We start from the raw sequence: 26,614 nt of genomic DNA, 5'->3' as shown, positions 1-26,614 counted from the left end.
GAAAGTTAAAGGTTTAATTTGCATAGAGATAGACCCGTGTGTAGTATTGTCTACTACGAATAGACTTCGAATAGGATTCCGAAGAAGAGTCTTTGTCTTAATTAATTTTTAAGTAGTAAATAATCGCCGTACTTGGGAATCTTGGAAACTTTAAAATTAATTATCACCATAATTTATTAGTAAAAGATAAGGCTGTATGGGTTTAGTGGCGCTGTGTTTCATTGAAGATATGACTGAAGTTGTAATAATTGAATATGATGATGAATCAGTGTTCTTGTAATCTTGGAAATTTAGATTGATATGACTGATTGATATAGTCCAGCAGTAACATGTGAATTTTTTATTGATCACAGTTTTAAAATCACAGAAAACAACAGAATTATCGTCAATTTACAACACTTTACGGGTTTGTGATAAGAGGACTTCTTGCTCCTAGTTTATGATGTCGAGAGATGCAAAAATGGAAAAAAATATTGTGTCACATATACAAGTTGAATAATTTAGAAGATATCACAGTTTCAAAATTACGCTCAATCAAATATTAATTTATGTAAGAACAACGAAACGTTTAGTTTTTTTTATCAAGGTATATTACTTTACTACCTCACACGCATAGTTCCAACTTTACCTAAATATGAAATAAAGATGTAAAATTGCTTTAAAATAGAGCTAGATAGCAAAAAGAGATATAATATGTAACCCAATGTTCTACATATTTTAAATTTTAATTAATTTATAATACCTAATCAGAAACGAAAATGGTACGTCACAACTGAATTCTCAAGACCATATTAAAAATGTATTACATAGGTTTTAATTTTTTCGAAATAAAAATACTACAGACCTAATTTGATTTATAATTTACGAAACTTAAACTCTAAAATCACTAGACCGAACTTGTATTAAACAGTTAAACGAGCATTCAAACTCGGTACAAAATTTACAGTCACTTAGCATTACTACCACTTCGCTGATCTGATGAACATTCATAAATCAGACCACAGTACTCAGCCCAACGAGTGTGTTAAAAGCTCGATCTATTATCTTTTGTTGTGGAGCTCAAGCAGCGGTTTGTCTTTGAAACGTACCTATAAATCAGATCGATGTTCAATAAAGGTGAATTGTTTTCGGCGGTAATGGCGCTATATTAGAGAAATGTAGGTAATACAGATTCTTTCATGTTTGTAAGTTATAGATAAATCTATTTTTCTATCTAACTATGCTACGGAACCATAATTAGACAATTGTCAGTACGATTAGTGTATCACTACATAGTATAAATCAAAGTCGCTTTCTCTATCCCTATGTATACTTAAATCTTTAAAACTACGCAACGGATTTTGTTGCGGTTTTTTTAATAGATAGAGTGATTGAAGAGGAAGGTTTATATGTATAATACATGCATAATATAATAGAGGAACACTGATAGTTTTTGCAACCGTGCGAAGCCAGGGTGGGTCGCTAGTTAAATATATGTTTGAAGTCTTTTTTAGAAAATGATTAGTTCTTAATGTTGTTTGATGGTTATAGCTCCGTTCTAGTGTGGCATTTGTAAACCTTCAAACTATCATAAAACACGACACGAATATTGCACAAAAAAAGTCATCAAAAAATGTTCAATCAAAAACTTCAAACGTTATATTTTGTTTCACAAAATACACACACAAATAAAATCAAAGACTGAAAGGGTTTGTTCATGACGTGGAATATTAACTTGATGTTCGCGATGTGCTTAATAAGGGCACTCGAAATATATCACGGTAAAATGTTAAAGTAAAAAAAGAACCTGTACCTCAAGTCAGTGCAAACCACAGATTCTTTATAAGACATGTTGGAGGGCTCGTGTACTAAGCGCTCTCCAATTAGGTGCGGCCCTTGCGCGGTGCTCACTGGCGAAAGTGTTTTCAAATGTGCCGTCCTCTAAAGGGTTGGGAGTGACGAACGTGGGTTTTGCGTTCTCCTGATGAAGGTAGACTTTAAATAACTATGATATATTTGATAAATATTTTTGAAATCGTCTTTATGGCCATACCGTCGATGATAGTATTGTTAAATTAATAAAGGAGAAGCGATATTTAACCGACTTCAAAAAAAGGAGGAGGTTACTTAATTCGACCGTATATATATATATTAATGTATGTTCGGGGATAACTCCGTCGTTTATGAACCGATTTTGATAATTCTTTTCTTGTTGGAAAGAAGATATCGCTAGTTTGGTACCATGATAAGGAAACCAGGATCTGATGATGGAATTCTAGAGAAAGTGAGGGAAACTCTCGAAAATCCGCATTACTTTTTACTGGGTGTACCGATTTTGATGATTTTTAATTTAATCGAAAACCGATGTTTATCATGTGGTCACATTTAAATTTCATTGAGATTTGATTACAACTTTTGGAGTAACTTTGATAATGCGTATTTACTTGACTATTTTTTCGTCTACCTACGTTGTATTACTTGTCGATATAATTGAAGTCGGTTTTTCTTCGTTTGCCTGCAAACACAGTTATTAATAAGTAGGGTAGGGTAGACGCAAAACTTTGTTATATAAAAATTGTCTAAGCTTAGTGTAAATGTGTTTTAGTAACTATTGTAGTTGTAAATGTTACAGCAATATGTATAAGTGTTATATAGCATGTGTGAGACTGTTACTAGCGAAGAAGCCTAAGGGCTTTTGCTAGTAAATGTAGTGTAATACATGCTTTTCTTAATGTTTTGATCTATGAATAATCGAAAAATTGAATCAAGATGTGAACGTAAAAATGGATTATTAAATAAAATAAATATAAACATATCAAAGTAATTTGAGTCTAAGCAATCTGTATATACTGATACACGGCCGGCCGTCTTGTGCCTGGCGAGTGCGTCACTCTAAAAATAAATTATTTTACTCTTTAGGCGTGTATAGGAGTTTAGTAAATAATAACAATATATAGTATAATAATAAATAAGTAAACAATATATAATTTTTTTAAGTACGGTTTCTATACTTAAAACGAAACATTCATTCAAACACTCAAATCACGAAACATTTAAAGCACTTACCTATGTTAGTACTAATTTAATATAAAAATACGTTTACTAACTACTAACTACTATCTAGTTTCTAACGCTAACAATCCCAATAACTATAAGTTCTAATATCAACTTTGAACGCCAGAAGAGTTTTTTATTAATAGCATTAATTCCGCCTTAAGTACGAAACTCTGCCAAAAACCATGGAATTTCAGGGATTGTTTGATATAGTAAAAAACTTCGCTTGTTTAGAAATAAATAAATATACGCTTCACACTTAAGGGTGTTTTCTTAGGCTAGAACATACCATAACTGAGGTAGAGCATAGCAGGATATATTCCGCTGAAAATCTGAAGCAGCCTGACTGGGGAAGTACTTGTGCTTTCAAGCAAAGCTGTGCCTATGGTAATCGCATACGATCAGGTGAGACGTACACTTATTTACATATATGAGATTGTTTTCACCAATCAATATTACTGACGACGCGTTAGCGCAGCGGTAATAGCACCGGCTGGTGCGCTGGCGGTCGCGGATTCGATTCCCGCTCACGACAAGACATATGTATCGACCATATAGATGTTAGTCGTTGTCTGGACGTTTGTGCTTGTATATTATATGTGTTTCCGGACCTCCACACAGGCGAAAATACTACTGGGGGATCCGTTGAGTGTGAAGCGTTTATTAATTCTTATAATTCTTATAAGAGGTTTATAAATGTATAATTTATCTTAAAGAAAAGTCGTCTACTAAGCATCTCATATTAGTTAAAGTTATCTTTAGAAGATAACGTAACCACGCTGTAATCCAGTAAATAGTTATTTTAAAAAATAATCTTCCAATTAAAACTACACATTGACGAGCTATGCTCCGCAGTTAGACCCGCGTCAATTTGGGAAAAAAAGGTACTAAAATAATATAATTATAGCCTACCTCGGTGGACTATACATGCTTTGTAGAAAGTTACCGTGTACATTTCTTTTAGGACAGACAGAAAGAAAAAAAAAATCACAATATTCATAATAATTTTAATTAGTTGATTCTGTTGAATGTGAATTCAAATGAAATCGAAATCGTTCGGTATATATATAAATATCTAATAAATTATTGACGGCGTCCAACGTAATTCGGCCAGTATATCATTAAATATAAAAGAGAGCACAAAAGAATTTTCTTACATATTTTATTTCCCTCATTATACAGATCGCTGCTCTTCATGGCTTTATCCGTACAATAAGCAAAATTTCATACTCAATTTTGATACTATATCCTTTATTTCTAAAGAAGTAAGAGTTAGATTTGAATGAATATGTGTAGAATTTAATTTGACATTGACGGTTATACCACATCTTTGATCTAACATTCTTCGACGGGAAATCCTGTTCAGGACCAAAGGGAACTTGTATTGGACTTTTCTAAATTATGGAGCAGTTCACAATCAAGTTAGAGCGAATTCGAGGTAAAACAAGTCAAGAGTTAAATTTTGATTCGTTGACAGTGTATAAATGGCTAACATGGTTACAGAATTAACAAAAAATTAGTCACGGTAACAATTTTCAAAAGTCATGTTTGTTTCTTCCCGACTTTCAAGAGATCCGACCGAGGAGCGACCATCCAAAAATAAAAAAATTACCACCGACGCCTTTAATTAGTTATCAACGCGTCATCAATCATCACATGTTGTTGTATTAGATGTGTGGTTACGGCAGTAAAGAATATAGCCACCCCCTCTCTTCCCGTGGGTGTCGTAAGAGACGACTATGGGATAACACGGTTCCACTACCACCTTGGAATTTAAAAAGCCGAACGATGGCGGGATAAGCATCCAACTGCTGGCATTGAAATACACATGCCGAAGACGGGCAGCAGCGTCTTCAGCGGCAGGTGCAACAAAGCCAGCCCTGTGGTCACTAACCCGTCTGCCCGGCGTGTTGACTATAGACAACACACATGAGTTCACGCCATTTTTGGCGCAAACTTGTGGAGGCCTATATCCGGCAGTGGACTGCGATAGGCTGAATTGATGATGTGATGATATACATATACTAACAATACAAATTAACAACCGCTCTGATGTAGTAGCGAGAATAGTCGACCTATATACCGACGGTTTGCAGGTTCGATTCCTGCTCGGGATTGATTTGTATTTGTACAAATATTTTTTTCCGGTTTGGATGTACCGATTTCCTTGTGAGTCTCTCCGGCGTACCTCGGAGAGCACGTTAAGCCATCGATCCCGGTTGCTATCATATACACCTGATAGCGATCGTAACTCATAGTAGGGAATATATCCGCCAACTCGTATTGGAGCAGCGTTACGGATTAAGCTCCAAACCTTCTTCTACATGAAAAAATAGGCTTATGCCCAGTAGTGGGGTACCAGGCTAAATTCGTACAATACAAAGAGCCATAACCAGTTATGAATTACAATATATCTGTTTTTATTACCTTAATATTTTAGAGGTAATTATTATAATAAAAGCTATTCAGACCGTGGAAATAATACTCCACAGGTTATTATAGAATCGTTCTATTCATAATAAAATGATTTAATTCCGCTTTTCGCATTTAGAATGGGCATATATTCGGAACACGCATTACACCCTCATGTTTGTTAAGGGATTTCTTTAATAGAACGGGAAGAAAACTCGTGAAGCTGAAACGTGTTACAAGTTACAGACGATTCGATATATTTATCTAGCTTTTATCGATCGCTTTACCGGCTGTGAGCTTTAATTAGTGAGGTAGGTACCGGGTAAAATCCGGGTAAACAAGTATCCCCAGTAATATGAGAATACTGTGTTGCGGTTTTAAAAACACACATATCGCAAAAACAAATTATATGATTATGACAAACATTCCTAGGAGTCCTAAACCACTACAACACAGTTACCTAATAACCTACTTAATACTATTTATAAAGTTTATTAAATTTGTTACCTCAATTAACGTTCTTTTGTTTTTTTTAACTATATTTAATATTTTTGTACAAAATTAACAATATTTGTGGAGAATTAACTGCGTAAATATTACTCGCCAACATTTACAAGACAACTCGATACATGTTAAAGAAAGAATATACGTGACGTCTTAAACTTATGTTATGGATAAAACAACTTTTTTTTTTGTTAAACTTTCACGGTCGCTACGAACATTTTAGATTCTACGGGACGTAGAGCGATTGTTATTTTAAAACATCTTATATTACGGCGACGTTGCAGACGCTATGGTCGCGGGTGATTACTGTGCCTGTTATATTAATAGTTTCTAAAAAAAAATTCGTGTGTTTGGTTACTAATATAAATTTAACTTTGAATGGTTAAAGGATTGTCATGGTTTGCAGTCTGGACAAAAAATAAATAAATAAATAAATATCTACACAAAACACACACGGTCGTTTGTTCCTAAAGTAAGCAACAGAATGCTTGTGTTATAGGTAACAGCCGACTGGTATAGCTACATTTTTTTCGATAAACATACTTATAAATAATACATAAATATATATATATATATATATATTACACCTAGACTCGGGATGGGAATCGAATCCACAACCCCCGGAGCAGAAAGCAGGGTCACTACAAACTGCACCAACAGGCTAGCCGTTTTAAATGAAAAAAAAAAAGATTAGAAAAGCTGCAGTTTAAAATGATTTTGTTTATAATTCATCTCTTTCTTACATTCTCATTACATAAATAGTTGCAGCTCTTCGGTAAAACCCTGAAACATTTATTTTATTGACCAATACATAATCAAATGACGTGAAAGATTACACTCCAATTCTCATCCTTATCATTACTCTTAATATATTAAATTATAGTGTTTGTGTAAGTATAATACTCACAGACAGTAAGTTCACCTTTTTAAGTTTTGACGAAATGTAATGAATCGCTTATAACTTATACCACAAGTCAATATAGAGTAATGCCGAGAGGTCTTCAATTATTAAACAATGCAATCGCGGACTCCAACCCTAGCGTTAATACTTGAATACCTAGTATTTGGGTCACGGTGTGTAACATTACGTGATACCAAGCGGTGGTATATTTATTAGTAATATCATTTCTGATTGCATTTTGATGTCTATATTGATTAAAACCTTTATACCCAACGTTTTATTGCTTTAATGTGGGAGTTTGGTTTTAATATATCTGGTGTAGTGATGCGCGTAGTCACCTAAAATACAAATGGCCGTGGTTTTGTTTCCCACTCGACGCACATATTTGTATTTGTACAAATATTTTTACCGCAACGAGTATCTGTGAGAGCGTCTTCGGTGCGACAAAGCCAGCACTGCGGTCACCAACCCGCCTGCCCAGCGTGGTGACTATGGGCAAAACACATGAGTTCACGCTATTTTTGGCGTAAACTTATGGAGGCCTATGTCCAGGAGTGGACTGTGATAGGCTGTAATGATGATGATGATGAGTATCTGTCCCTGTAGGTCTCCCCTTGGTGCCTCGGAGAGTAAGTAGAGCTGTCAGTCCCGGTTATTATCATATAAACCTAAAAGAGATAATGACTCATAACAGGGAACACATCCAACAACGCGCACTAGAACAGCGTGATGGATTGAGCTGCGATCCTCCTCCTAGACAAAAAAAGAGGTATATGTCAACCAGTGGGACATTATATGCTAAATCATAAAATTACCTGCTATATAAGACGTATATTCGTATACAGTAAATACCTGTTCTTATGTTTAAAATAAAACGATTGGTTTTACTCACGAACTAGCCCCCCTCCTCCCTCATACTCTCTTCGATTCCTTTAAACGACAATACATTGCAGCTCGTTTGGTGATCATCTGTTAGACAATAATACAAACTTAGCTTGTCCACTTATTTGTTTGTATCAAATTATTGTTCTCCCAAGTGTTGTATCTCTTATATGCAAGAATTTGGATTATTTCATATATTATTTTCATAAATTTTCTGTATTAAATAAGTAACTACGTGTTTGATATAGCAAATATTTTGTTATTTTTTCGTACCTACATCTCAAAGATGTGAGTTACGTTCGATCAATAAATATATGAGAAAGTTACTTGACCTTTCTTTATTTATTCATTTGATAAATTGATTTCTTCCCAAAGAGAACTCATTCTGACACTACTAGTGTATGTAGAAAATATTACCTTTTCTTCGTTCTTTCTAATATACCTACAATATTACAAAAAATTATTTTATCATCATGTATTGAATAATATAAAATGAAATGTACTAATATAACAAAATTAAAGAGTTTTAATTGGAAACATTATTTTATAACAAGCAGTTTCTTCCTGAAACCTACCTTAATTTAAAATCTTAAAACATTGTATGGTTTAAAAAACAAAATATTTTCAGTCAGATTCACGTTATGACTATCTGTATCGAAGCTTCGTTAAGGATAAATCTGCAATGTTATGGGAAATAATATTTTCTGAAATCTTAACAGTATGTAGAAATCTCTTCCTTGAAGTGAAAATATGAAATGTTACGAAAGAAATCTTGAAAAATATTTTTTTAGATTTTGATTCGAAGTAAATATTCACTGTGTCTTGTATGAAATGAAGGATAAAGTTTTTTATGAGAATTCTTTCCTTTACAAAGAAAGAAAAATGACCTTTTTGAGATTCTGAATTAAAGTCTAACGTCGGGGACGAGACAGGGGTTCAAAGTTTATTTGAGTGACGTTTCTGCAATTTCCGAAGCTAAAATATAAAAGGTTTTTTGTTAATTAATTGTCACTAGAAATGAACAAGTAAAAGAAGTTACGTACGATCTGTCAGTTTGTACATGTGTATGCCGTTATATTTTTGAAAACAATAGAAGAGTAAGAAAAAAAAAAAAGAATTTAAACTTATTTTATGTTATCCAACATCTAGTTTAACGTATTTATTCAGAAGTCCTATAGCTTTATAGCTTATAATTTATCAGATGACGACTTTTCTTAGAGCGTATTATATTAATTACCAGACAGTTGGAAACTGAGGTCATTTAATTACATATATTGGGAATTAATCATTTTTGGAAAGGTCGTCAACATTGAAGTAAAACTTGTTTAAAATTGTTGTAATTTGAAACTCGATGAAACGAAAAAGCGTCACGATAAAGAAACCAACACATAAGTGTATAGGATAGAATGAGATAGAATACATAGTAATGTACGCGTCGCTTATGACCTTTTTTACGAGACCGTGATCATTGTCGATGTAGAACAAATCTCATTGGCCAATCTTCCGTGTGTGAGTTGCACACAAACACTTTTGTGTCAGAAATTAAAATTGTAATAAGTTATTGTTCAATATAACTGAATTTAAACTTAGAAATCTTAACTAGTTTTATTATTGCAACATCTTTAAAAATCAATAAATAGAAAATTAATCACTTATAACTATATCTTCATAAATAAAAACAATGTGATAAATAAAAAGACAGAAATTTAGTTTTTTAATATATTTACTTCAAAAATTTAAAATCACTACTAAACCATCTCATATTCCTTAACCGAACGTACGATACAATATCTATTTGGTTCGTAACTATACACAACTGTTTATGTTTTGAAAACATATTTTCCTTTAAACATCAAGCACTCTCTATATTATCTTGTGAAGTCGAATTCACACTACCAACGTAGAGTCGAAAACTTCTAAGAACAGTATTCCTTAGTCTTCGAATATCGCTTAAAGGACTAAAAGCAAATTAACACTACAGTGTCGTCTATAAATTATCTGCGACATATCAAACCATTGTTAAATAAGAGAGGCTAAGGTATGCTTTACAAACTGTGGTCCTGTATAGCTCAGTGTAGCTTATTTTTATTAGTTGAAGTGTAGCTTTATTCAAAAGCAGACCATTTGTGAAACAACTACATAAAAATAACACTTAGTACTTAGTACCTATTTGGTTAATGAAGATGTCAGAGAGAAAATATTACAAAAAAAAAAAAAAACGTTTTTAATACATAAAAATTAATAACCTAGTAGAAATATCAGGACCAGTATTCATAATACTCACTCCCGAAGAAAACATAGTAATCAAATAGAAGATACTAAAGTTACTAATAAGCAATATATCTATAATAATACAAAATACGCAAAATGTTGAAACTCCGTTCTCAGCTACATAATTTTCTTAAACTACTCAAAACTGTGCTTGGATATCAAGTAATACGTTCAGTTCTGTACCGTTTTTTTTTTTTTAATTCTGATTATAAAATTTTGTAATCCGAACAATTAAATTATTAAAAGACAAATTATTAAACACAAAAAAAAAAATCATAAATTTCTAAGCTTTGAATCTCACGATTAATACTTTTACTTATGCTCACCCGATATCGAAAATTTTAAAATGACAATCTCAGTAAGTAATGAATACGTAAAAGTACTAACAAATGAGTGTAAATCATATGAGAAACCGAAAAAAAAAACTTAATAAACTTTAAAAAGAATTTATTCATAATGAATGAATTTCATAATAAGAATTCGGCAAAAAAGAAAGACATACAATTATAGATGACTTGTTTATTTATTTTAAATTATTTTAAACTAAGCACTGCCTGCCATTACATAAAAACTAAGCGTGATACTAAAATGGTAAAAAAATGACTAGTGTAAAAATATACTTAAAAATTAGAAATCAGTCTAATTGGGAAAGCAACGTCTTTCGACGACCGTCGCACAGTCGATTCGAGACATCTCTCTGAAAATTTTCGACAAATTTACTAACATATTAAAATCGTTGTTCCTACACAACCACAGATTCAGTATATTTTCCGTTGGAGAACAGGTATTCGAGAAATAATAGTAAAAGGAGGTTAATTTCAATTTTTCAGCCAGCAATCTCCAATCATTTGCTTTTGCCATCTGACTATCCAGTAATTTACACAGTATTACCCTATCAGATTTAGTCAAAACGTTCGTCCTATAGTAATTATTGTCAATCGTATAACTATTTCTTTGAATACCATTATTTCTGTAAACGAAATCATATCGGCCATCTTTTTTTGATAGTGACGAATAATTAAATGGATTTTCGAGAATATTGATACTGTAACCCATTTCCACGCCCGAATAACTAAAGCGTTTATTACAATTGAAATTCGAATTAAAATCGTTTGTCTTTAAATTGAAAATGACAGAGTTCGTCTGTTTCTGCTTTTGATAAACGGTGATATTTAATTCTAAACAATTCATCGCGTCTAACTGTTGTAAAATAAAAACACAATCCAAAGATCTAACATTCATGTTCCAAACGTGAGTAAATGATAACTCTTGGTATTTCCCTCCAGATTGTACCTTCCATCCAGTTCCAACATCCCTTAAATTAATACATAAATCGGAACAATTCTCTTGAAAGTAAAGTGTCTTCGGATCGCAGAGAAGAAAACCGCCATATCGCCTTTCAGTTTCAAAACATTCGTAAAACGCGTAAGGAGTATCGTTAAATACATGTAAATGAAGATTATATAAACCGTCCGAACGTTTGCTAAGAAAGAGAGCCAGTTTTAATAATTTTGCATCTAAGCCACTGAAACTCCTACCGATAAGAACAAAATCACTTAGGAATTCACACACAAGAAACACTTTCGCTGGATCCACTTGGGCAAAAATCGGGGTTCCTGGTGTTTCTTGACCAAGTGTTAGGACTTTTCTCCATTCTCTTGAGTTAATTTCTTCAGGCTTTTGTAATACTGAGAGAACCCAGCTAGAGTTCTTTGTAGCTGCACAATGTGGGAATGTTAGGATAACTGCTTTGCAGAAGTGAAAATTTTTCGGCCCACATCTTATGACTGGACTTAGTTGCGTTTCACCTGTTAAAGTAAGATTAACATTAAAACAATTAAAATAAAATATAATGCTTTTTTATATAGTTGGTTATACCTCTAGCTCTTTGTTTAATTTGACTTTTTGAAGAAAATCTCTGTGCTTTGTTACCAACATATAAGGAATAAAATGTTTTAATATACATTATAAAAAGTATAATTTTAACTTAAATGCCAAGAATGAATAGCTACGTATAAACACTAGAATCTAACTAAATTTAATATCCATTTAAAATGGTTTCAACCAAATGTGATCTAAATAAATCAAGATTCAGGTCGACAAATTTTCTTCAGAATTAGGTCAAAGTTTTCAGACTGTTTATTTTAAAACTAACCCAACTAAAGTTATGAAAGGGGTCAGTCTTTACGTAAAGCAGCATCTAAATTCCAATTTAGTAAAAGTTTACCTTCTTGTAAATTCGGTTTGTTCCACTCTTCATCTGTGACTTCTATAGAAAATAATTCCTCTCCTTTCTCAACTACCCCATCGGGTATGAACAGTCTGACTCCACATTTATCCAAATTTAGCCAATCACCGTCACAATTAACGATTTTAGAAGTAGCCGTTTCCAAATATTGTGAATTTAGAAATTTCGAATCTACAGAAGCGTTGTTTTTGAGTGATGGTGACATTTCTACACTTTCATTACCATACGACGATCCCGCTGTAAGAAAACATCTTTATTACATTACGTATAGAGCTGTGGTTGGACTTTTTTAAAGTGGAACAAAAAAAGACAAAAGAATAGCAATCTCGATATTGAGTATGGTGAAATAGAGTGATTTTGATCGCTTAATTTTAATAAAAAAAGGGTATTTAATCTAAAATAAATTGCAAAATTATTACTTGCTGTTGCAAAAATCATTAACGCTGATAAAATAGTTACAGATTAATTTAAAACGCAATGTTTTACTGTATAAAATTCAAATAAAAAAACAGCGAAGTAGAACCATAAAATTAAACATGACAGGCACTACATCTGTCATATATCATTTAACATTGTAATAACTGAAAAAAAAAATAAGTATAGTCGCATCAGTTGTATGCATTATAGAATTATATGATAGCCTTCAAACGTAATCTACTTAATAAAACTGTAACACTGACAACGTAGCGGTCAAACCGATGGGTTTAGAAGCAAAAAATTCAGCACTTGTAAATTCAGCGATTACAGCGTAAGTAAACACTCTCAAATAAGATTCTTGAAAAGTGATTGACAAGACACAAATTGCCTAAGTCAGTACAGAGTATGCATTGCAACTAGACACATATCTTTATCAGAGCCACAATGGTGAAACGTTTTCAATTGAAATATTTGATAGTTATTTTAAAAACTACCACTCTTCAAATTAGCATTTATTCATACTGAGTATACTTAGTCAATACAAAGAAAAGTGAGATTGTTGTGAATTTAAATTAAATAAACATACAATGTCTAAAATGCACAGTAAGCAATCTTTTATTATTAAATCATCCTATTAAAGCGTGACGGGTGAACTCACAGCTCAAAAAGCAGCTGGAGTCAGAGTGATCTGACTCCTTGTCCTTGCAAGCGTAAGTCTCCGGTTGTGTTCTTACCTCGTGATCTATTGGGGAGATGTAGCTGAAACAAATGCATCTACTTTATATACACATATATGGGTATGGCATTTATAAACACGTTGTCAAAACTTGATACTTTTTGAAGCAAAACTTCTTTACGCACGTGTAAGCTGGTGAATGCGTGACGAGAGCGTTACGAAAAGTGTGATTGGGCAAGGTGAACGGAAGTTGGGAGGGAGATATATGTTAGTGGAGATAGGAAGAGAGAGACTTACGTTTCGTATATTACTGTAGGAGCTAAAGAAGTTTTACTTCAGTCGTGTGGTCTAAAGCACACTCGTTTTTATTTTATTTTTGTGCGTATTTCAGATTTCATTATGAATTCGTCGATATCGAATTTGACTACATAAAATATTGAGAAAAAGTCCTTGTATCTTTTAATGTGATGACAGATAATTGTCTGGATTTTACTAAATTGCTACATTTAATCAGTAATCTAACAAAAACCCAATTTTTTATGTAATTTTCAGATAAGTACTGTTGCTATTTTAGATTAAAATCAGGTTTTTAAATATAACTCATTTTTAGACGCGTCGATTGCTTCCGACGTCCAAAACAGAAGAAAAAGAGAGAGTGATATATATATTCTACCCCCAACCCACCCAACCAACCCAACCCACCCAAGCCACCCAAGTAACTATAATTTACTAATCATTATTAGACATTTGTGACAAGTAAGTTGTTTAACGTGCTACGCTAGATAAGGAATTTTATGCAATTAACCTTTAAAGTTAAAAATAAAAAATCCAAAAAACACACACAACACCATCATCATCTCTGTCAGCATTCATACCATTGTGTAAAGCTAATTTCGAATATAATTATCATGTAACAATAACTTGCTACTATTTAATACCTACTAGTGCACCAATTAACATAATTAACCGCGGTTAAAACAAAGCTTTGTTTGCGATTAATAATTTCGATTGCACTGATCCGGACACCTTAATTGTAATATGTTACGTTTAAAATACTTTTTGATTCAAATTAATTAGCGTAATTACAACGAAATTGTAATTACAATAAATAAATATTTATTTTTAATATTTTATCAATACACATATAAAGAGATTATTTTATACTAGCTGGTACCCGCGACTACGTCTGCGCAGGATTAGTAAGTATTTCGAGTAGCTTATTGTCTTCTCAATATCTATCTTTATATGAAAATTCATCAAAATTGGTTCTGCGACATAAAAATCAATTTGTTCCTACCAAATGTGCATAGAGAAAAATATTCCTGGCTACGTATAATGGACGCACGCTACGGTTGGACCATCACCTCACCGAACTTGAGGTAGAACTTAATCACATTAAGTGGAGCATACTGGGGTTGTCTGAAGTCCGAAGAGAGGGAGAGGACACGATGATCCTGGACTCCGGGCACTTGTTCTACTTCCGTGAAGGTGATGGGCTTTCCCAAGGTGGCGTCGGTTTTCTGGTCCACAAGACTCTCACTAACAACGTTGTGGAAGTCAGTAGTGTGTCGACCCGGGTAGCGTACCTTGTACTTAAGTTCACCGACAGGTACTCCCTGAAAGTGATACAGGTATATGCGCCGACCTCGGCACACTCTGACGATGAAGTCGAAGCCTTGTATGAAGATATTACAAGGGCCATACATGGCACTACTTCGACCTTCTACAGCGTTGTTATGGGATACTTCAACGCTAAAGTGGGAGTACAAGGCCGCGACGGATCGAGCATCGGACCACACGGATTGAGGCACAGGAATCACAGGGGGCAGACGCTTGTAAACTTCCTCGAATCGGAGGGGCTCTTCTTGATGAACTCATTTTTTGAGAAGAAGCCCCAAAGGAGGTGGACATGGCAAAGCCCCGATACTGTGACGAGGAACGAGATAGATTTCATCATAGCGGATAAAAGGCATATATTCAGAGATGTCTCAGTGGTTAACAGGTTTAACACCGGCAGCGACCACCGGCTAGTACGGGGCACTCTGAATATATGTCTCCGAAAGGAGCGGACTCGCTTGATGAAATCTATTCTCCGACCTACGCTGCCCCAAATACTATGTGGCTCCGAGCAGTTTCAGTTGGAACTCCAAAACCGATTCGATTCGCTGGAAACTACTAGCGACGTGGACGAGATAACAGACAACGTGGTGAAGACGGTGTGTACACTGGGTGGCAGGCACTTTCCACCAACAAAACCAATGAAGCAGAACAAACTTTCTCCCGAAGCCTTGGATCTGATGCGGCAGAGACGCGAGTTGCCGGCTGCTTCGCCAGAACAGAGGGCTCTTTCCAAAAGGATACGGAAGCTTGTACGCCGAGACCTCCGCTGCTCAAATACGAGAGAGATTGCTACTCTGATTGAGCAGAATAGGGGGTCCAAAGTTTTCCAAAGACCATTGGGGAGAAGCCTTCTTGCGAAGCTAAAAACAGCGGATGGCAGAACCGTCTGCTCTCGCCCTCAGATCCGAGGAGAGGTTGAGAAATTTTATGGACAGCTGTACTCATTGAGCGCACGCAAGCCTGCGACTTGGGACACCGTAGATCCACGGGCACCATTGTTGCGCCATTATTCGGAGTGTATCCCGGATTTCGAAGAGGATGAGATTGGTGCAGCGCTCGGGCAGCTTAAAAACGGCAGGGCCCCGGGGGATGACGGAGTTACCACTGAACTCCTTAAAGCCGCAGGGCGACCAGTCCTGAAAGCCTTGGCAAGACTATTTAACGCCGTCATCCACCGAGGTACCACGCCGGAGGCGTGGTCCAGGAGTGTGGTGGTGTTGTTCTTTAAGAGAGGCGATAAGTCTCTGTTAAACTTCTGTCTAATATATCTCTGTTAAACTGTGACTTCGAAGATTCCGCAATGCTTGAAAACAAGTCTTCGAACAATGCGTCCTGCCTGTGTTAACATACGCAGCCGAGACGTGGACACTGACGAAGGGACTGGTCCACGAGTTTAGGGTCGCTCAACGTGCAATGGAACGGGCTATGCTTGGGGTTTCTCTTAAAGGTAGGATTAGAAATGAGACTATCCGCGAGAGAACGAAAGTAACCGACGTAGCCTACAGAATTAGCAAGTTGAAGTGACAGTGGGCTGGTCATTTGTGTCGCAGGACCGATGGCCGTTGGAGTAGACGGGTCCTAGAGTGGAGACCGCGTCTTGGCAAACGCAGTGTGGGACGTCCTCCGGCCCGTTGGACCGACGATATACGTAAGATTGCCGGTGTCGGCTGGATGAGGATTGCGGAAGACCGGGATGTCTGGCGCGAACTCGGGGAGGCCTATGTCCAGCAGTGGACTGCCATAGGCTGAAGTGATGATGATGAGTGATGAAATGTGCATAAGAAACATATTATAAATTTTTATTGTATCCATTTATGGTTCACTGTTTTTGCGATGATGGCTTACTCATAAAAGGTAGATATATGCTGTCGCGGACTTTTCTGTAAGACTAATTAAGGTAAACATTTCTCTTATACATTATATACGTGTAAACTCTACAGTTTTTGCAGCGTACGCCAGAATAGCTCGCAGATGGTAGATTTTTTTGCGACTTACTTAACAATTATCGTTATATTTTAGTAAATTCATACACTATCTTTAAAAACTGCAGCCTATGTGCTATCCTAATGTATAAGCTATATTATTGTAAGCTTTCATTAAAATTCATTCGTTAGTTTTTGCGTTAAAGAGGAACAAACATCCATACATCCATACATCCATATTTAGATTAGATTTCAATTTTTTTTAATTGACCAAGGCGAAGTATGGAAGTAAAAATATAGAAAAATTATTATAATTTTGGCCTAGCGTCTCGAAATTAGATAGCGTTATGGAGATTTTTCTGAATTTACTGCAATAGGTTTTTTATCCATATAAAAATAAGGTTGTTAACAGACTCTTTCCTTTGAATTTGAGAAATGTCATTTTTCCATTTAACCGACGTTATGTGCCATGGTCATAGTTTTAATTTATTGACGAATTATTTCAAAAATCGATATAAAACTTTGTCTGTTGATATTGTTAACGAATCTAAAATAATTTTATTAAATATAATAATAATAATTAATATTTAGTTCTTAAGTTGTGAATTGTAAATATGTATAATGTTTAATAAACTATTGTTATTCAATTTAACATTACAGTGTCTGGGTGTGTTTGTTAGTACTATACTGCTAGGATTCCTTGAATCAAATATTTAAATAACTTTCTTAACTTTGGTAAATTACTAAAAAACATTATCAAAATTTTAAGTCCAAAATTTTAAGTCCATAATTTTAGAATCAAATACTCCCAAATTCATACAAATATTATAAACGCAATGTTGAATAGCTTAAAAAAATCAAAAAGTTAACTATTAGAGTGTAATTCATTCTTACCTGTTAGCTAGTTGTGGCACTTCATACAAATGTTCATGTCTTGCATTGCTTGACGCGCCTGTCTGTCTGTGTGTTCGTCTCGAATCGATTGTGTGAAACTCTTCATGTATTGTTAAATCTGGTTGATTTGTCCACGTCCTCTTTATTACGTTACCGAAGTAGTTGGTACCTGTACAAAATAGATATACATCAACAAGCAGATGAAAAAGTTGACCATATAGATCTATTACAAGACGAGAACACAATATTAATACCTGGGGGTGGTTTCACATATGGAGAATTTTCTGCCATTTTTATTTTCATATATTTTATACCGAGTATTACGACTACGATGAAAATGAGGAACGCTATCGATAATGCTATCAACAACGGCCAGTATGACGATCCTAAAAAAATAAATAACCTGTCACTAAATATAAGCCACCGTTACTAATAAAAATATTTTAAATCTTTGAAATAGCATTTTACATGTGTCTCACTCAATAGATTATATGAAATTAATATCACATACAGATATCAATCTGTCGTGGAATAGACACGGAAACTTTATTATACTATCACATGCAAAATCCAAAATCTGTTTATTTAAGAAAGTTCAAATGCATTTTAAAAGCGTCTCAAACTTACCATCATGACGTATATCAGATTTAGAGGTTCGAACGCATAGAGGACATTGAGCAACCTGATAGTCTTTTCCAAGACAAGCAGTGCTTGTGATGCATCTTCGTCTTCTGGTCTGGAGGCAGTCTGAATCACATCGAGACCACTCAGACCATTGAGACCAGCGACCTAAGAGAATTTATCTGACTTAGTATGTTTCTCCCTAATTTTTATAGGGCTTGTAATTAAGTATATGTAAAAAAAATAATTGTTACCACCATTTTAGATACCTAGTTGTTAGAACAACAATAATGTTACAAATAAAAAAGAAAATAATATTTTATGGCTATTGAATCTAAATGGATTACTCTTGTATAGATTTTCGTTTTTCAAACTGAAATTATAGTTTTAGTTGATACATACCTAATATTATATCTGACGATTCATCTGCCAATTCATCCAAGCTGTCGACGTATAAATCTGAAAGAGTTTCTGTAACGTTTTATTTATTCACTTGTTTTTCTTTTCCGTATATATTTTTGTTTTTTTTTCTTTTATTGAGTGTAATGATTACATCTATTTTATGAAATTAAATATGTTTGTTTGGATAATGGGAACCCTTTTAGATTTATTTCGATGACTTGTATTTGTGTAATTTACGTTCGTATTGTAAAGAGTTAAATAAGTAAATAACAGTGGAAACAACCTAGAACACAAGAGTGTTGCGGTTATCGTAAGTGTATGAAGTTTTCTTCTCACGACTCATTGTGTTATCTTTTTTTTTTTATTATTGGTTCAAAATACAAAAAACACATAGTTAAAACTTATACATAAGCCTGCCACGAAAACTCACAAGAGATTATCCGGACAAGCCGAAGCGTCGCATATCATATTATCATATGATATCTTTATCGTACCGTACCATGTTATAGCCATTAAATTTAAACTAAGGTCATTACCAAAATTTTGTAACTATTAAACGCTTAAAGATTTTAGTAAATGTTCTTTTAGTGATCTTCTATATTTTCGTTTGTCCAGGTATAACTCTTGTAGGTCTTCGGGAAGTTCAGTTTCAGTCATCGTTTCAAATGAAAAGATTTTTTTTAATTCTTAAAATTTTAAGTGTTACTTTAGAATACGAGTACAATATACAACCAATTATACAACACATAAGTATTTAAAAATACATATTACTGATAAAAAAACACATATTACACTTATAAACAAACTAGATAAATTTATTTATAAGTGTATGTATTTTTAAAATTGTGTTTAAAAATTCTCCCTAAAATTGTTATACGAATAATGAATCTGAAATACGATGCTGTTCTGTACTCTACATGCGGGAACACGCGTCTAAGACATATACTTTTAACAACCCGGAAAATACAATTAAAAGGATTTAATAAATATATAAAAACTACACATTTTCAAATTAATATATTAAAAACTAATCAAAGTTATTTCGAGTTTTATATTATTGGTTTATCATATTTTTTGTGAGTCACAAATATTATGCTAACTAGATGATGCTACTTATGTTACTAAAGGTATTAAGTCTTCTTTTAGACTACGAATGTAGCAAACTTATTTTGTACATAACTCATTAGATTGTAATTCATCATCATCACCATCAATGAATTTTCTAGTATATACAACATTTCTCTCATTATCTGTAACTTGCCTAAGTCACAATCCACGCAGTCCTGTGTCCTCTGTACACTAGGTCCAATGCACGGCTGTCCTCCATTCAAGGGTCGAGGTGCAGTACAAGTTCTGACTCTTCTTCTTCCCCGCCCATTACGATGTTCACTTTGTCCCGAACAGAAGCAGTCACTCCACGTCGACCATGCTGTCCAGCCTCCATTGACTGATAGCAAAAAGAAGTAAATCCAGTACTCGAAAAATTTCTAAATTGTAGTAAATAGTGAAACAAGGTTTTCTCATGCAACTTAAGTATTTGTTCAGTTAATCAAAAATTACAATGAAGACAATATAAAACTATTACTCAAAATGTACTTATTTTCACTTGACGATAGCTATAAAAAACTTTATTTCAGAACAATTTTGCGTTGTGACCATATCTGAAAACCAACTTGGGTTAAACGAATACAATGTGAAATAAATAAGCATGTAAACAACGAATCAAATAACAAAACATAATAACTTAATCAACAATTCAAACAGAACTTTGTTAGATTCGACAGTAGAAATAAAGAATTCATCGAGGGGTGGTGTTTCATATATATTACATTACGACTTACCGAAAACTGTTAACAGTGCGGGTTCAGACATTCTTTTTCCAGCAAGGTTCTCTGCAACGCAAGTGTAGTTTGCCATATCCTGAAAATATTTTTGTTCTTTAGCTTAGACTGTACACCCGCATTGTGCTTTTTATTCATACGGGTAAAATCTCTGAAATATGATGATTCATAAAACAAAATATTAAGCATTTGTCATTTTAGGTTATACATAGAAATTATAGAGGCATCTTTTGCTTTTTTAGCGTCATTTTCATTACAAGCTAAGACTTCTTTATTATTCAAGTTAAGTTTACATAATAGTATATACTGATTTTGATATTAAAGTTAACTAAATTTTGATGTGAACTTAAGAAATATAATTCAAATGTCACATTTTTTTTTACTTTAATAATTTTGTTGAGTTAACTCATTATAATATATTTTTTAGTTTATGATTAATGCCAATAAATGTACGTCGCCTTAATGACATTCTATCTTTAGGTCAATGAATATCTTTACACTCACCAACAAAGACGCCTGCTTGATGAGCAATTCTCCTTCCTTCGATACTTGTACATTATCATCAACGGAGATAGGAGCTCCGTTCTTGAGCCAATACAGCTGAGCGAAGGGCGCAGCTGGCGGTGGTTCACAGCGGAACGTCACTGGCGTGTATTGCTTCACTAGCTGTGATTGTGGAGCTACTGAGAAATGCTTCTTTATATCTAGAGGGATACGGTTCATTTTAGGTTGTATTCGTGTAGTGTATCAAAGGTATAGAAAATTGTTAGGGAACTTTGTTATGAAACTAATACAGATACAGTAAATGTGCTAGATTGTCAATAGATATAGTCTAACGAATTTTTGTACCAAAAAAAAATAAATCTAAAATATGACTCTATCAGTAAAATAATGTCACACTCTGCACCGAATTGTCAGTTTTTTAATATGATGAAATTTCATGAAACTGAAATCGATTCCATCGAAAAATACGTTAATAAGCTTTTTTTAGTCTATTAAATGTTGTGTTCAAGAAATTTTTAATCCTCCTTACGGAATTATACACCATGTTTTTTATAATTACATTACTCCTTGAAAGCTAACTTACAAATTAGATTACGAATGTATCTATTTACATGAGAAACAGGAAGTAACACTTTAAATGAGGTGTTAAGTAGTTATTAAAATCCTTTTCTAAACTTTTTATATAATTTGGTGTCCCATTAATTTCATAAAATTGTATTATTACTTAGAAAACAATATGTTCAATTAAATCGTCATATCAAAAACTACTATAATCTAGGATATCACACCAAAAAGTGTATTTTGTACGTATCATGATTCGATTACTTAGTTTGTTTGAAATAGTTTGAAATCTATTTTTATAGGCATTTTTCGCATTTATGTTGTTATTCCATGCTCAACTTAGTACATGCCGATTATTGTAGAGTTATACTTATTTTACAACAACATATAGATCGACACAAAAAAGTGAAACTGAAATGTTAATACGAGTACGGGCAAAGTAGTCTGAAAAATACATAATAATGCTTGCAATGAAAAATTATAAGCATCTGATGACAAAAATATAATCGCGTATGACTCACAAGCCAGTTCAATAGTAGCGGGTTGACTACGTATCTGTCCTCTGCTAGTCCAAGCGAAACAGGAACATTGATATTTCTCACTTCCAAAATACTCTTCAACATTTTCTCTCGTCACTTTGTACTCCCCTTCTATTATACGCACCCCGGTTTGCGGATCAACGAATTCGAAGTTCGACGCTTGTGTCTTAATGCCGTTACATTTGAAATATACCTAAAAGTAAATCAGCTTACTTTTATTTTAATTATATTAAGTGTGAAGAAAATTCTAAATCTGAGACAAAAAGTGTTCTTCATACATTTACAACAATAGACAATTACATCATTGGTAGGAATATAAAAAATACAATGCACTAGCCAGACCAAGAAGTGTACTCATTTTAGTTAGAATTAATTGGTTTCATTAGTGTCCAGATAGCTTAAATTATTGGGGCAACAAGTTCCAATAAACATACTTACTTCTAAAGCATTTGCTGCACGACATTTAAGCGTTGCAGGTTTATTTTTAACGACATACGTATTCTCCGGTTCTAAGAGGAAAATTGGTAAATTATCTTTGGTTGTATGTAAAGGTATTTTATCATCTACTGGTAATGTATCTTTGGTTTTTGCTGTAACCACATCTGGCGAGTCTTTGTAATTAGTATCTTTATCGTAATCGTAGTCTAGGTACGAGTGATCATCTTCATCGACATCATCGTCATCTTCTATATCTTCATTGTTTGGAAAAACGGGCGGTAAAAAATAATCTTTCGCTTCATTGTTTGGACTTATCAGAAAATCTAATGGTCTTTTGTCATCATCTTTATGGTCATCACCAGTTAAACTATCACCGACTCGATGGTGAGAGTCTAAAATAAATTAATAACATTACGCTAATATTTGAAACTAATAAATTATTAAAATGTATAAGATATGGTATAAGGTTTATAAATTATTTATTACATGAAAAAGCCTTATATCAAATAATTTAAAAGCACACAGGTTCACTATTATTTGTCAACGAATTCACTATTAATATTTAAAACGAGCATTGAAAAGTTTTAATTTAAAAAATTAAGTAATACTTTAAATACACGGTATACATCGGTTCAAAAAGTTAAATTTAGATTTTTAAACTTTTATTTGAATTTCCAAACAAAAAAAAAAATTAAACCCGCCACAATATTTTTCGTACAGTTTTTTCCACTAAGCAATTTAAAAATATACCTAGGTAATACTAGTCACTATAGAAATATTAACATTGCTTGATTATACTAAACTTACTTTCCTTTCCAACCTCCTGCCCCTTCACGTGGATGAAATGAATATGAATTATGAAGAAAATGGTCCAGTACTGCACTTCCATTTATACACTGATTTCGTTTCAAATAAATTAAGAGACTGATAACATTTGCTGCGATATCATTTTGTTCCATAACTAAATATAATAATGTTTACATTTTTATTTTATTATCAATTAAAATAAAAACACTTTCAAATTATTCAGAACAATTAAATCCACTCCCATTTCTTTTTGGTTAATTGTCTAGACCTCATAAAAATCACTATGACGTTAAATCGTAAAGAAAGACGTAAAAGTTTGCGAGTATATGATTCGCAGTCGTATATGTCTTGATACCACCGCGGACGAAGTCCAACTGAACAGGGTTGAGGGTGAATGAAAACTTGCAAACTTAAACAAAGTTTTCCGGGCATGCGCATAACTTGCTCCTCAGAGACAAACAAAGTTGGAAATGTAATGACTGCTTTTGAATTTGTATACAAGAGAATTATAATTTTTTAAGAGGCCTAATTTTTTTGTATCAAAAAGTTTTATTTTGATATTGCCATGACATAACATTTTTTTTATAATCCTCTTATTTTTTTGGTATTGTTTTTTATTTTATAATCTAACTGATAACGATAATCATAAAGTAACTATTACTATTTTTTTCAATGTAAGCTATTCCAACATCAATGTTATATGTACATAAATAATGTTGAGTAAGAATGTTTTCTTTATAAAATCTTAACGTATTATTTAAATTTAAAAATAAAGATATTCAGTTATATACACGTTATAAATTAATTATGAAATAATTATATGCATGAACTTAACGAACTACGCGCAATTATGTATATAAAATTGCGAACACGATAGAAAAACGGAAAAAATTATCTTCACTAACTTGCTATCCGATAAAGTTCTTTTAATTTCAAATCTGTTCTACAATTAAATGCCACTTTTATTTCTCACATATTGTTACGTGTTTAGGTGTTTTGGATGTTTTTGTATGTATGTATTTGACTTGTTGTTTATTGCAACACATTTGGTACTCATTTTATTTAAGCCAGTACAACCGGCAGACCAACTCAATAAAGTTTGTAACATAATAGTAAGGTTACTGCTCTTATATTGTTTACATTAAACTAACCATTATAAGCACTTAAAACTTCCCACTGTTGAAATTTTTACATGTAAACATTAAATAGTTTACATCGGCTCGATTTGTGTCTAAAGAAATATTCGTCTGGTAATTGCATGCCTGGCATCTGCGATACAAGCTGTGCTTAGTGCAGATGTCGTTAGAAATTAATTACATTGTAAAGTTTTCATGGCAATAAAGTTTATTTATTATTATTATTATTATTAATCATATTAATTAAAAATATTTATAATAAATACGCAATAACATTCTTCAATAAAGACTACATACGCACATGTGCGAACAATTTGTATGCGAGAATAAAATTGTTGCTTTTACTATTTTCCCTGCATGTTCTTCATATTTTCTCATCTTTTAAACCCTCCTTGAACTTCTGCAATATCTCAAAACCAAAATTAACCAAATCGGTCGAGACGTCAACACGTCATTTCAATTTTTCCAAATGTCATTTCATTTACATATCTAAATATTATATACTAGCTGCTGTCCGCGACGGCGTCTCCGTGAACGCTATAGAGCACCAAAAATACCTACGGTTCATCATTATCATGATAGAGCACCAAAAATACCTACGGTTATACCTTTTAAAATAACATTCATTTACCCGTTTCTTCTTTACATTTCATATCTACAGAAAAATCTCATAGATGGCGTTGCTTTAAAATTGTCTTGTCTACTTATATTCATTTAATTATGTTTATCGGCTTAGTTACTTATATTGCGTGATTTTAATAGCAGAAGCTAGCTTATATAGAGCATGGTTATTAACATAATAACAACAACATTCAAATATGCGTCGTTAGATTACACGTTGTTACAGAATGCGTTAAGGAAATAAAGTTTCACTGCTCGTTCCCTGTAGGTTAGCCTATATGTTGACCCGACTTCTTAATAATATTCTTGCCAAATTTGAAGTAAATCCATGCGGTACTTTTTAAGTTTATCCCGGACATACATACATAGAATGCGTTGAGGAAATAAAGGCTACTGCTCGTTCCCGGTAGGTGATAGCATGATAATATACAGACAAACAGACAAACAGATAAACAGACAACCGACCAACAGACAAACAGACAAACAGACAGACAAACAGACAAACAGACAAACAGAAAAACAGACAAACAGACAAACAGACAAAAATTCTAAAAACTATATTTTTGGCTTCGGTATCGATTGTAGATCAGACCCCAAGTATTCTTTTAAAAAAATATTCAATGTACAGTTCTGACTTTCCTACTATTTTATTATATGTATAGATTACCTACCATTATGTACCTACTCTCTATATAATTTATAAGTGTGCGAAATTTTTTTAAAAGTATATATAACCTCCATAGCCCTTCGTCCGCGCATTTTTTGTAAAAATGGGTACAAAGTTTTTACTTCACGTATTATTACATAGATACAAAATAGCAGTTTTATATAAGTACAGGGCCCAATATAATCAAGTCAAGCACATTTAATAGGTACACATATATTTCTTTTTTTGATATAATTATACCATAATTATCCTAATACCTGAATAAACAACATCAAATACCTATCTGTATTTTTTTTCTAAATAATTTGACGCTCCAAAACTTTCCCCTAATAATTGTGTTGGTTCAACCTGCTGGGTTCCCAGGTACCTATAAATTTATTTTACAATTTAAATATCGAAGAAACAACAAACGATACTAATAAGTAATCGTTTATTGAAAAGAATTTCACGTTGAGTACTTTTCGGTTACTGTTTTACGAAATGCTTTTTATGTTATTCCTGTCTCTAATGAGAGTTTAAATCAAATTGTACTAAATTAATATTTGGGCGCTGCGTCGCGATCTGACACAGTCCTCGGAGGGGACTTGTCACTGCCTAGCGTACCCAAATTGTCTCATACACGAAATTTTGTAGCTGTGTAATGTTTTAAATACTAGTTTGGTTCACTACAAAATCGCGCTTCAGCTTGTAATATCCC

General features: G+C 33.3%; 1 protein-coding gene across 1 annotated transcript in view; it reads right to left on the bottom strand.

Annotated features, from left to right (window-relative positions):
• Window positions 1–1,819: 1,819 nt before the first annotated feature.
• The window catches only part of LOC123654760 (netrin receptor UNC5C-like), a 32,034-nt gene continuing 7,239 nt past the window's right edge, over window positions 1,820–26,614 (bottom strand). The window contains exons 7-19 of the mRNA XM_045590645.1: window positions 22,687–23,078; window positions 22,231–22,441; window positions 21,149–21,348; window positions 20,645–20,723; window positions 20,065–20,250; window positions 18,804–18,860; window positions 18,408–18,569; window positions 18,035–18,166; window positions 17,781–17,949; window positions 13,327–13,427; window positions 12,231–12,488; window positions 10,895–11,811; window positions 1,820–1,960 (exon numbers count right to left, since the gene is read on the bottom strand). Coding sequence (XP_045446601.1) covers window positions 1,820–1,960; window positions 10,895–11,811; window positions 12,231–12,488; window positions 13,327–13,427; window positions 17,781–17,949; window positions 18,035–18,166; window positions 18,408–18,569; window positions 18,804–18,860; window positions 20,065–20,250; window positions 20,645–20,723; window positions 21,149–21,348; window positions 22,231–22,441; window positions 22,687–23,078 — 3,005 coding nt within the window. The remainder of the gene's footprint in view (window positions 1,961–10,894; window positions 11,812–12,230; window positions 12,489–13,326; window positions 13,428–17,780; window positions 17,950–18,034; window positions 18,167–18,407; window positions 18,570–18,803; window positions 18,861–20,064; window positions 20,251–20,644; window positions 20,724–21,148; window positions 21,349–22,230; window positions 22,442–22,686; window positions 23,079–26,614) is intronic.

The sequence above is a fragment of the Melitaea cinxia genome, chromosome 6, assembly GCF_905220565.1.
Source record: "Melitaea cinxia chromosome 6, ilMelCinx1.1, whole genome shotgun sequence".
NCBI lineage: Eukaryota > Metazoa > Arthropoda > Insecta > Lepidoptera > Nymphalidae > Melitaea > Melitaea cinxia.
The sequence above is the reverse complement of the archived record's forward strand: the minus strand, read 5'-3'. Positions and strand labels throughout refer to the sequence as shown.